This window comes from Typopeltis vanoorti, chromosome 20, assembly GCF_054136105.1.
Source record: "Typopeltis vanoorti isolate ZY-2024b chromosome 20, IOZ_Tvanoo_1.0, whole genome shotgun sequence".
NCBI lineage: Eukaryota > Metazoa > Arthropoda > Arachnida > Uropygi > Thelyphonidae > Typopeltis > Typopeltis vanoorti.
Window position 1 is genome coordinate 83,353,837 of NC_143568.1, and position 14,682 is coordinate 83,368,518.

Sequence of the window (14,682 nt, forward strand, 5' to 3'; positions counted from 1 at the left end):
AATAAACAAGAATAAACATACACACATAACCACAGTAATAAGGCTTTTTAATAAGTAAATATTTCATCTTCCTAAGTATCATCAGTACAGTTAATTCAAACAATACTTGGAATCACATACAGTTAAGGTGCATTCTTACAATGGAATCCCACTATGCATGCAGTAGCCAGTTATAGAATTAAAATAAATCTGGAAAAAAAAAAAAAGATTGCATTCAAATGAGATAACATATAAAATTATTTTACACAATTTAGGATGACAATTTCTCAGACTTTTGGGATAGTAAGAACATCATTACAGTTCAAATTGGGACTGTGATGTAGGGCTTCAGCACTTACTTTATATAAATGTTCATAAGGCATATTCCGGTAATTGGACCACATTTTTTTATTAAGCTAAAAGCACAATAAAGAAATAAAACCCGACAAGTTTCGTAAGTTGTTTGATTTACATCTTCAGAAAAAGATAACTGAAAGTTAAAACAACAAAAACAAGAAATTAATAGTTCATACTATACAGTTGTAGCCGTCTGACTGTTTATAAAATTAAAAAATCAGAATGCAGATTCAAAGCAGTGCTAAGTTTAAACAATGCTGGATGATGGCACATTCTGTTGTTCACGATCATAAAGTCTGAGGTATATATTTTATCAAAGCTGACCAAACTTGGTGTAGAATTAAGCCTTAGTTTTTATTGCATTGTGTTGGAATTCTAAGCATGTTTGCAGCTTCTTTAAATTTCCTTATGTAACAGTTTTTTTCTGTATTAGACATGTTTGTTTTCTGCCAGAGTTTGTTGTGGGCGATGAAAATGGTATGGAAAGCTAGACCTGATTTGTGTTCTCTTCTGCTTCGTACATCCTTTTTTGTGTTCGTTTATGCGTATTTCCTCAGATCTTCCTGTCTGTCCTACATAGCAGATGACGCAAGAACAATAAATTTTATAAACACCTGGTTTTTTTAAAGGATGATGTGGAGGTTTCGGGGAATATAGAAATCTTGAAATTTTTTCCAGTGGCAGAAAGGCTACTTTGGTGTTATGTTTGTTTAGTAATTTAGCCATCTTGTCTGTAACATTCTTGATATATGGAAGCGTGATAGCTTTTTTGAAATCTTGTTTCTTGAGGATGCTTGTAGGAGGTGTGTGGAGGATTTTTTGATAGTCTTGGGTTCATAAACATTTTTTTTTGAGGATCTGTGTTAAATATTCCAATTCTTCATTTCTCTGTTTTTCTGTGCTGGAAATGTTATAAGCTCTGTCCCTCAGGGTTTTTATTAGACCTATTTTTTGCGAAGGGTGGTGGTGTGAGGCTGCATTAAGAAATCTTCCTTTATTGGTGTGTTTTCTATATATTGAGAAAGAAAGTTTATTATCTTTTTCATTGACTTCTAATAGGATATCAAGAAAAGGAAGTTTTCTAAGTTCATCTTGTTCTAAAGTAAATTTTATATTCTTATGTGAATTATTCAGGTAATTTTTGAAAGCAATGAGTTCATCTGTTTTCCTTTATCGTCTACATAGCGTAGCCAAATTTTTGGTTTTTTATGATAATTGATTAAAGCATTAATTTCAAAATTTTCCATAAATAGGTTAGCTAAAGACAGAGAGAGGGAAGAGTCCATAGCCAATTCTTCTTTTTGTTCCCAAAATTTGTCTTGATACATGAAAAAAGTATTATTTATGCAATGTTTATAAAGATCTACGATGTCCGGAGGAAAGAGGTCTTCAAGGAGATTCACAGTTTCGTTTCTTGGAATATTTGTAAATAGGCTGATAACATCCAAACTTGCTAAGATGTCTGAAGGTACAATGTAAATATCTTTTACCTTCTCAATAAAATGTGCACTGTTCATAAATTCTTCATAAATTCACTGACCATAAATTCTTGGAACTAATGGGTGTTTTGATTGTAGAGTTCTTTTAAGTTCTTCATTCCATTTAGGCATCTTCTTAATTAGATCACTGGTTTTATTGTCAGCATGTCATGTGGGTTCTCTGTCTAAAGGTCTATAGGTATTAGAATCTTCAAGAAGAGTTTTCATTTTATTGTTATAATCTTCAGAGTCCAAAACTACTGTTGCATTCCATTTATCTGCTTTGATTATAACGATATTTTTGTCTGATTTTAGTTCTTTGAGGGATGTGTATTCCGTATATAGGGAAGGATCCTTTGAGGTAATTTGCTTTGCAATAGTAAAGCTGTGTTCTGTATGTGGATGAGATCTGAATGGCAAAGAAATGGAGCTAGCTGAGGAATTAGATAAGTACCAGATCGACATAATAGGGGTGCGGGTGCCTGAAACAAAAAAGAGAAAAACTGGTGAGATCTTTCTGAGCAATAAATACAAAATGTTATATTCAGGCAATGACAATCAAGGAAAAGAAGGAGTAGCCATAGTATTCAACACAAAATACGAGGCTAATCTTCTTGAATGGCAGGCAGTCTCAAGTAGACTGATGTGGGCTAATATCAGAATGGGAAATTGGACAATGAGACTTATTTGTGCCTATGGTCCCGCAGAAGGTTCTACTAAGTAGAAGTGGAGGAATTTTTTGATGCTTTAGAAAAAGCAACTGACACAATGAAAAAGGAAAAGTTGGTCCTTGTTGGGGATCTAAATAACAGAGTAGGAAATGATTGTCAGACATACAAAAATATTTTGGGAAAATTTGGAGAAAAGAGCAAAGCTAATAATAATGGCAATTACCTGTTGGATTTCTGCTCAGGACATGAACTGGTTATTACTAACACCATGTTTCAACATAAAAATGTACACAAATTCACATGGAGAGAAGAGGCAAGGAATAAGAAAAGTTTCATTGACTATGTTATTGTTGATAGTGATGTTTTCTCTCTGGTGCAGGACACCAGTGTACAGAGGATTTGAAATTGGAAGTGATCACTATTTAGTCTTTAGCAGGATAAAATTGAATTTCATATTGAAAAGAATAACATGTAAGAAAGTTTTAAAGCGAATAAAAGTTGAGCAGCTCTCAGATGTGAACTGTAGACTAAAATACACAAAGATTAAAGAAAAAATGAAAGAGATTGAGAACAGGAATCAAACCTTGGAGATTCAATGGCAAACTCTGAAGAAAACATTCATTCTGCCAGAGAGGCATGTGGTGAGGTTGTCTGCAAGGTTAGAAAAATCAGAACTCCATGGTGGACACAGGAAGTTAAAGAGGCAGTGAAGGAAAAGAATAAAGCATATCAAAAGTTCCTGTCAAATAAGTTAGCTTGTGCTCTTAGAGAATACAGAGACAAATGCAAGAATGCTAAACACTGTGTGTAAAACTAGCTAAACAAAAGTCATGGGAGGACTTTGGCAAGAATATAGACAATAAATATCAAGAAGGTGGAAAATATTCTGGAGGTTGTTGAAGAAGCTTAGGAATGGAGGAACAAGTGCTGTAAAAGGAGTTAGAGATAATAAAGGTGAGATGAAAACGGGAGAAAAAGATATCCTTGAAGTATGGAGTAATTACTTTGAAAAATTGCTAAATGAAACAAGCAGTGATAGCACAGTGGTAAAAAACACTCAACAGGCATACAGTCAGGAATACACATTCATTCTTGAAGTAGAAAGAGCCATCAAAGGCTTGATATGTGGAAAGGCAGCAGGAGTAGATGATATTCGATTAGAAATGCTGAGGTATAGTGGTATAAAAGTCTTACAGTGGCTTCACTGCATAGTTCAGAAAGCCAGGACAGAGGGACGAATTCCCGATGATTTGAGTAGAGCTCTAATAGTACCCATATATAAAAAGGGAAATAAAACTGAATGTGAGAATTACAGAGGCATTTCCCTACCGAGTGTTCCTGGCAAGATCTATGGAAGCATACTTGAGAAACGGTTGAGAAGAATTGTGGAAGAGAAGCTTGGTGAAGAACAAGCTGGATTCAGGCCAAATAGAGGCTGTGAGGATCAGATTTTCACTTTATGACAGATAGTTGATAAAACATGGGAATATAACAAAGATCTGTATTTAAAATGGAGATGTTAATGTCGATCTGGAAAAGGCATATGACAAGGTGCCAAGAGAAAAGCTATTCAATACGCTACAGTTATATGGTGTCAATGATGCATTATATCAAGCAATACTTAGTCTTTATTTGAGTTGCAAGTCAGCAGTTAGAATTGAAGGAAGTACAGGAAGATGGTTTAATGTTAAATCTGGTGTGAGACAAGGATGTACATTATCCCCTCTGTTATTCATTATCTATATGGATCGCATTATGAAAAAAAGTGGTATTAAACATGATATCAGAATTGGAGATGTTAATGTCAGCACTTTGCTTTATGTGGACGATGTTATACTTCTAAATAAATCTGCGCAAGTTTGCAAGATTCCCTGACTAAATTGAATAACCGTTGTAAAAGATATGGTATGAAGGTCAGCATTATAAAGACATGGACAATGGAAATAGGTAGAATCGTTGAAAATGTCAACTGTGTTGTGAACAGGGAACCTATGGAACAAATAAAACATTTCAACTACTTCGGCACGATTTTTAATGAAGATGTTAAATTAAATATGGAAATAGACAACAGAATTAACAAATCTGGTATGGTACGTAGTCAATTGAATAATTCATATGGAATAAGAGGGAAATTAGTCAGAACACTAAATTCGCTGTATACAAGACAGTGTTCAAACCAGTTTTAAGTTATGGATCTGAGAGCTGGGTCAGAAGTAAAACACTTGACCAAAGACTAGAGACCACAGATATGAGAGTCCTGAGAAAGATTAGAGGCATGAACAGATGTCATCAATGGCAATATCATATTAAAAATGAGGATATTACGAAACAACTTGACGTTGTTAGCATCCAGGAATGCATTAGCAGAGCTAATCTCAGGTGGTATGGTCACTTAAACAGAATGGGCGAGGAAAGATTAGAAAAACAATTGTTCTCTGCCAGGTTGGCAGGAAAAAGATGACCCGGAAGAAGACCAAGTTATAGGAGGATTAATACGGCACAAAGTGCCTTATATGATAGAAATATAAGATCTGATAATGTTGGAGTCTTGACAAATAACAGACTGATTTGAAGGAAAATTGTAGATAGTAAGTTAGTAATGATGTAAATTTTTCATGTAGTACTATCATATCCTGTACACCCCTTGAGGGTACATGTCAGGAATTTGATGATGATGAGAATATAAAATTTACTTTAGAACAAGAAGAACTTAGAAAACTTCCTTTTCTTGACATCCTATTAGAAGTCAATGAAAAAGATAATAAACTTTCTTTCTCAATATACAGAAAACCCACCAACCCAGGAAGATTTTGTAATGCGGCTTACACCACCACCACCACCCTTTGCAAAAAATAGGTCTAATAAAAACCCTGAGGGGACAGAGCTTATATTTCCAGCACAGAAAGACAGAGAAATGAAGAATTGGAATATTTAACACAGATCCTCAAAAAAAAAAATGTTTATGAACCCAAGACTATCAAAAAAATCCTCCACACCCCTCTTACAAGCATCCCACAGAAACAAGATTTCAAAAATGCCATCACGCTTCCATATATCAAGAATGTTACAGACAAGATGGCTAAATTACTAAACAAACATAACACCAAAGTAGCCTTTCTGCGGTTGGAAAAAATTTTGAGATTTCTATATCCCCCGAAACCTCCACATCATCCTTTAAAAAAAAACTGGTGTTTATAAAATTTATTGTTCTTGCGTCATCTGCTGTGTACGACAGACAGGAAGATCTGGGGAAATACACAAAAAAGGATGTTCAAAACAGAAAAGAACAAAATCAGGTCTAGCTTTCCATACCACTTCCACTGCCCACAATGTACTCTGGCAGAAAACAAACATGTCTTATATAGAAAAAAACTATTACATAAGGAAATTTAAAGAAACTGCAAACATGCTTAGAATTCCAACACAATGCAATAAAAACCAAGACTTAATTCTGCACCAAGTTTGGTCAGCTTTAATAAAAAATATTCCTCAGGCAGACATCGGACTTTATGATCGTGAACAACAGAATGTGCCATCATCCAGCATTGTTTAAACTTAGCACTGCTTTGAATCTGCATTCTGATTTTTTAATTTTATAAACAGTCAGACGGCTACAACTGTATAGTATGAACTATTAATTTCTTGTTTTTGTTGTTTTAATTTTCAGTTACCTTTTACCACTGAAGATGTAAGTCAAACAACTTACGAAACTTGTCGGGTTTTATTTCTTTATTGTGCTTTTAGCTTAATAAAAAAATGTGGTCCAATTACCAGAATATGCCTTATGAACTTCTAAACCACAGAAACCCCCACTTGCAAATAAATGTTCATGTTTTTCATTGGCAAAAGACCGAACTTCATAGATCTTTATATAAACATGAATGTTTATATAAAGAAAGTGCTGAAGCCCTACATCACAGACCCAAACTGAACCTTAATGACGTTCTTACTATCCCTGAAGTCTGGTAAATTGTCATCCTAAATTGTGTAAAATAATTTTATACATGTTATCTCATTTTAATGTACTTTTTTTTTTTCTGATTTATTTTAATTTAATTCTATAACACACTACTGCACGCATAGAGGGATTCTATCGAAGCATGCACCCTAACTATATGTGATTCCTAGTATTGTTTGAATTAACTGTACTGTCCTCTGATACTTAGGACGAAATATTTACTTATTAAAAAATCTTATTACTGTGGTTACGTATGTATGTTTAGTCATGAATGATCCACAGATTTCATTATACAACAAAAATAAACAATACTACATTTAAACTGTAACCATGCCATACATTAAAGGGATATCAGACAAAATAAACATAATACTACAAAACTACAACCTTAAAGTCACCTTTAAACCTCCTGGAAAATTAAAGAACTTACTCAACTCATCCAAGGATCCACTCCCTCCACTGGCCAACCCTGGAGTATACCATATTTGTTGCACCTGTAATTTGCCCTATATGGGGGAAACAGGATGCACAATTCCTATCAGAAAAAAGGAACATAAATGATACATTAAATATAATAACTATGGTCAAGCTGGTCTTTCTGATCATGCCCTGAACACTTTACATAGAATTGACTGATAAAAGGACCTGTTGTTTACGTCACACCAAAACATGGTACAAACGTAAATTTAAGGAGGCCTGTGAGATTCTTATCAATCACCCTAATCTTAATAATAATGATGTTCTAAATATCTAGACCATATGGAAGGCACATATTCTACCCACTTAACCATTCTTCCTAAGAATTAATTTTAAATAGAACCATAGGTAATCCAGGATTCTAAATCTAATATAACAATTGTCATGTTAAATTAGGACATCATTTTCACCGTAAGAAAATTATCTATATGAAAGAAAGTTTCTCTGATGTTGTCTTAAATAGAATATAGCTTTGATGTAGTTAATTTATTTTATTTCATGTATTTATTGTAATTTTATTTTATTTTCATTAGAGGTCAGGCTAGTAAATTAACAGTTGATCATATCATTGTCTCTTCAGCATACTATGTGAAATGTAATTTAGCCTCTCTGTATATATATATATATATATATGTATTCTCCAGATGATGACCTTAATATGAAGATCAAAATGTTGGGAAATTAAAATACTTATTTATAAAGAGTCCATAATTTGTGTAAAATGAATATTCATATAGTGGTTAAAAGTTCTATGAGTATAATGAAAATAAACTTTCAACTTCTATGAGTATACCTCTAAGTCAGGGGTCTTCAATGCATGGCCCGCAGGCCACCTGTGCACAGTGGAGCTCTTAGCCATGGTCTGCCAGCCATTATGAAAAATTAACTACTTAACATTAAAACGCGATTAAATAAAAAATAATTTCAATGAAGCCTGCAGGCCACTAAGCTATACTGCAGTATTTAGAATTGTAAGATGCTTTCCAGATTCACAAGGAACGCTGTGCATTTGATATTTTATATCAAATGCTATTTTAATCCTATAAAAATAAATATTAAATAGACATGCTTCTTCAGCCATCTACCAGCACCAAGTGATACTTAAGTACTAACGTCGCAGATAGATGGCTGAAGCGGTAGTTAGTTCGAGTGTGCTGTCTATTGCCTTCCAGATACATCTCGAAGGTTCTCGATATAAATATAAGATACATATAAATACAAGAGGATCTCATCCACAGTCAGTCAGTCGTGAACAGTGATATTTGTGTATAAGCGCATGCAGGTTTGTCATGTCAGCCATAGCCTATTCTGGTTTTATATTGCCCGACATTTTTCATTAGTGTGAGGCATATTCAGTGGATAATAACCATTACACGGCCATTTTGGATCATTTTTTGGGTTCACCTTTCATCACTATGATGTCTACGAGTAAAAAAGAATAAATCAAGTTATTCTTGTCGGGTTTTTAATGAACAGTGGACCAATTTGTACTTTTTTGTGCCGATTGACGATAAGCCAGTGTTTTTAATTTGTCGTGAGTCAGTGTCAGTATCAAAAGAATACAATATAAATCGACACTATGAGACAAAGCATGCATCCAATTTTGATCACCTTCAAGGGCAGCTTCGTGCGGACAAAGTGAACCGTCTCCAAATTGATTTTAAATGCCTGAGAATACATTTAAAAGGGGAAGGGAAGAAAGTGAAACGTGCGTCAAAGTAAGTTATGTAATAACTCAAAAAATTGTTAAAAAATCAAAAGCCTTCTTGGACGGTGAGTTTGTGAAAGAGTGTCTCATCGCTTCTGGGGAAATTCTGTGCCCAAATAATAAGGAAGTGTTTAAAAAACCGAGTTTGTCTGGGGTAACTGTAGCACGACGTGTCGAAGAACTTGCCAATGACATTGAAAGAACTTTAAAATAACGGTTGTCTGAATTTACGTCATATTCACTTGCTTTAGATATGAAGGATACAGCACAACTGGCTATCTTTGTCCATGGCATTGATCAACAATTCAATGACAGAAGAGCTGCTAGCGCTCGTACCTATGAAGGGAACAACGAAAGGCACTGATATTCTTGAAGTCCCAAGAAAACGCTCCAGTGTTTGACCTCAGCTTAACCAACCTCAAGTGTGCGGTAACTGATGGTGCCCCTGCTATGGTGGGAAAGAATGAAGGGTATGTTGCACTGCTACAGAAAGAACCGGAACTAGAAGGAAAAGATTTTGTCCATTGCCACTGTTTAATCCACCAGGAGAATTTGTGCATGAAAACTATTGGATTTGAGAATGTCATGAAAGTTATTGTGACTGACACCAACATTATTAGAACAAGAGGATTGAATCATCGTCAATTCCAAGATTTTTCGACCCAAGAGTGCAAAGCTGATCACAGCGATGTGGTTTATTATAGTGATGTGCATTGGTTGAGCAGAGGAAAGGTTCTTAAAAGAGTCTTTGTCTTAAGGAGCAAAATACAGCAGTTCATGCAAACCAAGGGGAATCTGATTGCGGAATTTAACAATCCGAAGAGGATGACAGACTCTGCCTTTGTGACCAACATCTTGTTGCATATGAATGACCTAAATATGCAGCTACAATCCAAAGATCAACTGGTGTACACTCTGTTTGATCACATCAAAGCTTTTGTGGCCAAGCTCAAACTTTGGGAGGCACAACTCGCAAAAAAAGACTTAACTCATTTTCAGCTTCTCGCTGAGTCCAACTGTTCATCTCTTGATGAATGCACTACAAAATTAGCTGTGTTGCGAAGTGAGTTCGAAGAGAGATTTGGTGATTTTCGTAACCGGCAGTCTTCTTTAGATTTATTTTCAATTCCATTCAGTGTCAGTATTGCCAAAATGCCAGGCTCAGTAGAAATGGAGCTGCTTGAACTCCAAAACAACTCTTCTTTAAGAGAAAAATTATTCAATGTTCCCTTGCTTACATTTTACAAAGACTACATTTCTGTGAATGCATTCCCTAATCTTTGCTGGCATTCTTTGAAGATGTACGCTTTGTTAGGAAGCACATACTTATGTGAACAGTTCTTCTCCAGAATGAAGCATGTGAAGTCCAAGACAAGAACTCAGATTAAGGACCAACATCTCGAGAATACTCTGCGCATAGCGATTTCCAACATTGAAGCCAACATCGACAAGCTGGTCAAGGAAAAGCATAAAGCTGAGTTTGTTTATTTTTATAGGATTTTATGTAAAGTATCAATGCACAGCGTTCCTTGTAAATCTGGTATCTTACAATTCTAAATACTGCAGTATAGCTTAGTAGCTCACAGGCTTCATTGAAATTTTTAATGCGGGCCGCACTGTCTGAAAGGTTGAAGACCCCTGCTCTAAGTAGATTTTTTTTGGACATTTAGTCTAGATTAGGATCCATGAAAGGAAATTTTGTTACTGTTCCTTCCACATTGTCAGATTTAAAATACATTATCTTCAAATCTGAACCAGATATCTGATTTTATATATGCCCAACTTAGTTGCAGACTTGTCCATAAAGAAATTTGGTAAGGGAAGATAGCGATATCTGCAAGGATGCTCTTTCAGTTTATTCATAATAGTTACCTTTATGGTCAGTAGCATGTATTCAAAATCAAAGAATGACAATTTTTTTTTTTTTTTTTGTGTGTGTGTGTGTGTGGGGGGGGTTATATGATTATATTTCATCTGATAAAAAGAAAACAAAATTAAGCTAACATGCATATTACGTAAGAAGCTTTATCAGTTCGTTGCTGTTATTTTTACAGGCTGTTGGTGGTACTGGATTTTATACTTGGAGCTCAAGCAATTCTACAGTTAAAGTAAATACCTCAGGTGACCATTTAAGTCAGCAAGCAGTAATTCATGTAAATAATCAAGGAAATTTTAATATTTTAGTTCAAGATTTACATAATCCTTCATTGGCCCAGTCAGGACAGGTAAGAGTTTTGTTTTTTGGATTGTATGTATCAATAAAGCTAAATATGACATCATCTGTTTTGAGTTTCCATGTATAATATTAATATATGAACATATCATTAGAAAGGTGATCTTCAAGTAATCAAGAGTGCATAAAAGTGAATTTGTAAGTTTTGACCAAGTGAAAACTGTGTGGTTCTGAAGCTGTGGCTGCTTTCAGCAGAGAAGTTGCCTCAATACTACTGAACCTACTCTCATATGATTATATTATATACAGGATAGGGAGTAATGTGTTATCTCCTGTTTTATTATAATATATTTTAGTTTGCATTATCTTTATATGCAGGTTGGATCTTTTTGAATCATCATCAGAAAATATCATGGACTTACAAGAGTTAGGCAGTGCTGTAGAACATCTTCTAGTGAAAATATTCCTTGTTAGCTTTAAGTTCATTATTGAGTTGATATTTAGTGAATTTAGTTTATATGGAATGAGTCATTTAAGGTTCCTACTGGCATTTGTTTTCAAATTGTGTGACTCATGAAGGAAGCCTTCAGACTTTAGTTGAAACTTTGATTTTAATTTTAAAAAAAAAGTCATATTTTCTGAACTGCATTTAGGAGGTTTGTCTGTGAGACCCATAAAGTATTTTTAGCTTCACTTTGTCATTATCTACAATAACCTGAATGATCATTGTGAATGATCATCAGAGAAAAAACTGACATCATGCCAACAGAATGTCACATAGTATGGTGTGAGAGTCTGATATAGTTCCGAATTATTATTATTTTTATTTTATTGCATGGACACCTCCATGGAGTCCAAGGACTTATAAAGAGGAATAACAACTTCCTTATCTCTACTTGTGTGTTCTTCAATAGCCAAGTGATCTTATGAGCTACCTTAGCACTATAAACTTTAACCCCCCCCCCCATCTCTAGTTTCATCTATTTCCTGGATTACAGTTCCATCAATGTGGTACACAGCTTGTAATCTATTTATCCCAAAATGCATAACTTTACATTTCTCCCCATTAAACTGATACCCATTAGGAGGTTTGTAATTGATTTCCATTAGGAGTCAGTATGCTGCTTAATTAACTCATCATGCGAGCTCTCCACATAGTCTTGATTAACTATTACTCTACCTAATTTTGCATCATCAGCAAACAACTGACTATTTCCTATATCGTTTATGTATAAATTAAACAGTAATGGTTCCAGCACTGAACCTTGCAGCACACCACTAGTCACTTGTTTTCACTTTGGTTCTGTCCCTCCATATACCACTTTTTGGTATTTGTCCAAGTTACCATGGATGCGAAGTGCATATTACAATTTTAATATGCACTTCGCATCTATTGTAACTTGGACATATGTATATATATGTCCTGGCCGGTAGCGTGGTTAAGTTTAGTATTCTGTCAAATGCCTTTGCAAAATCCAGCAGAATCATCATGTAGCCATTTCTTTTATCCAACTGAGCTGCTACTCTATTATAAAAAGTTAGTAAATTACTAAGATGTTTCAGATTCTCCCTCAATTGGCAGTCAGAGGCAACTGGCAATACCTCTGACTAGGCTCTTTAAGTCTCAGTTCTGGTAGAGTTTCTAAGGGAGTGGAAAGAGGGCAAAATAATTCCCTTGCATAAGGGAGATTCTATGACTGCAGTATTTATTTATTTTTCTAGTACTTTTACCACCATGCCTGAGATACTAATTGTCTATAATTTGCTACTGCAGTCTTAGTCTGCACGGTTAGCCTAGTGGCTATGCACTTTGCAACCATATGCCTGGGAAAGGAGTGTCCTAGTTCAATTCCCATTGACAATGTGAGGAGCTTAAGGATCTTCCTCAGCCATAGCCAAGTTAGCTGGTCTTGGGTGTGAACAGAAGGGTTCCCTCCCCCCAGTTTATCAGGGGGTTTTCATCCTGCAAGCATGCAAATTGGCCCTGTGAACACACATGCTACAGTCATAGGATATAGTACTTAATCCCTTATTAGAAGGACTCAACCAGTCCTAAGGGGTGGTTGAGGAATGGGGGAATCCCACATGAATAAAAAAATAAATAAATACTGCAGTCTTAGAATCTCCCTTATGCAAGGGAATTATTTTGCCCTCTTTCCACTCATTTACAAACTCTATGAGGTGTATGGAGAGGTAGCACCTTGGTATCGATGTCAGCTGCTGATCTCAGGGTCAGGATGTTGGGCTCTGGTCCTCACATACTCAACTCTCACTTATGGCTCCAAGAAGTTGGTAATGCACATCAGCGGCCACACCCCAGTAAACCGCCTCAGCTGGCGGACTAAACTAAGTGAGGGTATCAGCAATATAGAATGCTGTAAATAGGGAATGTCACCCTTTATGTGCACGAAGTCTGGAATGGCCAAGATGGCAGAAGAATCAACACTGACTGATCAAGAGCATGACAGCAAGATGTGCGGCACATCGAGGGCACACTCCTGGCATCTAAGGGACTTGTGGCCAGCCGTCGTGGAAGCGATCGGAGCCTCACCACGTATTTATCCATTGTCAACCATGAAACACACCATGTCACAATATGAAGTTAGAGATGTGGTTGAGACCCCTGCAACCATCAGCTCTTATAGCTACAGGGAAAAAGAGCTTGAAACTGGGAATTGTAAGACAAGAACTACTAAGATAGTGTATGAAAATAATATCCCAAACCCTCCAGGGAGGATATTCTCAGATGTCCCTTGTCTGAAAACCAGGAGCAATCTCTTGAAAATAGTAACATGGAATGCCAGAACACTCTACGAGGCAGGCAAATTAGATAACCTACTCCAGGAATTAGAACTGATGAAGGCCGATATTGCAGGTATCAGTGAAGTGAGGTGGACAGATACAGGCATAATAATGAGAAAAAATCACTCTATAATCTACTCTGGCAGTTACTTACACCTTAATGGAGTAGCGCTTGTCCTAAGTAATAGAATTGCAAAATCTCTACAGGGATATTGGCCCTTAAATGACAGAATCATAACAGCCAAAATAACTGTACAACCATTCAACCTGTATATTATCCAAACATATGTGCAAACCCAAGATCACCAAGATGAAGAGTTGGAACAATTTTATGAAAACATGCAAACTGCAATCTCCAGTGCTAAGTCAGATGATGTTATTATAATGATGGGCGACCTAAATGCAAAAGTGGGCTCAGAAAAAAATCTCATTTTGCATGGGAAACCAAGGGCTTGGAATCAGAAATGAAAGAGGTGAAAGATTAATTCAATTCTGTGAAACCAATGACCTAATAATTGTCAACACACTGTTTAAACATCCTCCCAGAAGACTATATACCTGGAAAAGTGCTGGGGACATCTATAGAAACCAAATTGACTATATAATAATGAGGAAAAGATCCCGAAATGCAATAACACAAACAAAAACATATCCTAGAGCAGACATTGGATCGGACCACAACCCAGTGATTGCAAAAATCAAAATAAAACTTAAGATACCGAGCCAACCATTCATAAGAGAAACTTATAATTCAGACTCATTTAACAACCAAGAAGTTAAAGACTGCTTTATAAAAGAATTCACAAAATCCCTTAACAAGTCTGACACCACAACTCAAACAGAAAATAGAACACCAGTTGATGAAATTAACATGAACTGGCAAACATTCAAGAATAGCATCAATGAAGCAGCCAAAAATACACCCACAATTGAAAAGGAATAAACATTGGATGAATGAAAAAATATTGACGTTGATGGAACAAAGAAAAAAGTTAAAGAACAAACTTGAATATAAAAGCATGAATAAAGAAATAAAAAAGAATGCAGGAAAGCCAAAGAGGAATGGATTAAATAATGTA

The 14,682-nt window shown here is 35.5% G+C and overlaps 1 protein-coding gene across 2 annotated transcripts in view; it reads left to right on the forward strand.

The window, feature by feature from the left end:
- The window catches only part of LOC150095609 (nuclear pore membrane glycoprotein 210-like), a 254,158-nt gene that overhangs the window by 128,724 nt on the left and 110,752 nt on the right, over positions 1-14,682 (forward strand). For both annotated transcript variants that reach the window (XM_090410173.1, XM_090410174.1), the window contains exon 12: positions 10,683-10,853. In XM_090410173.1, the coding sequence (XP_090266299.1) occupies positions 10,683-10,853 (171 nt within the window). The remainder of the gene's footprint in view (positions 1-10,682; positions 10,854-14,682) is intronic.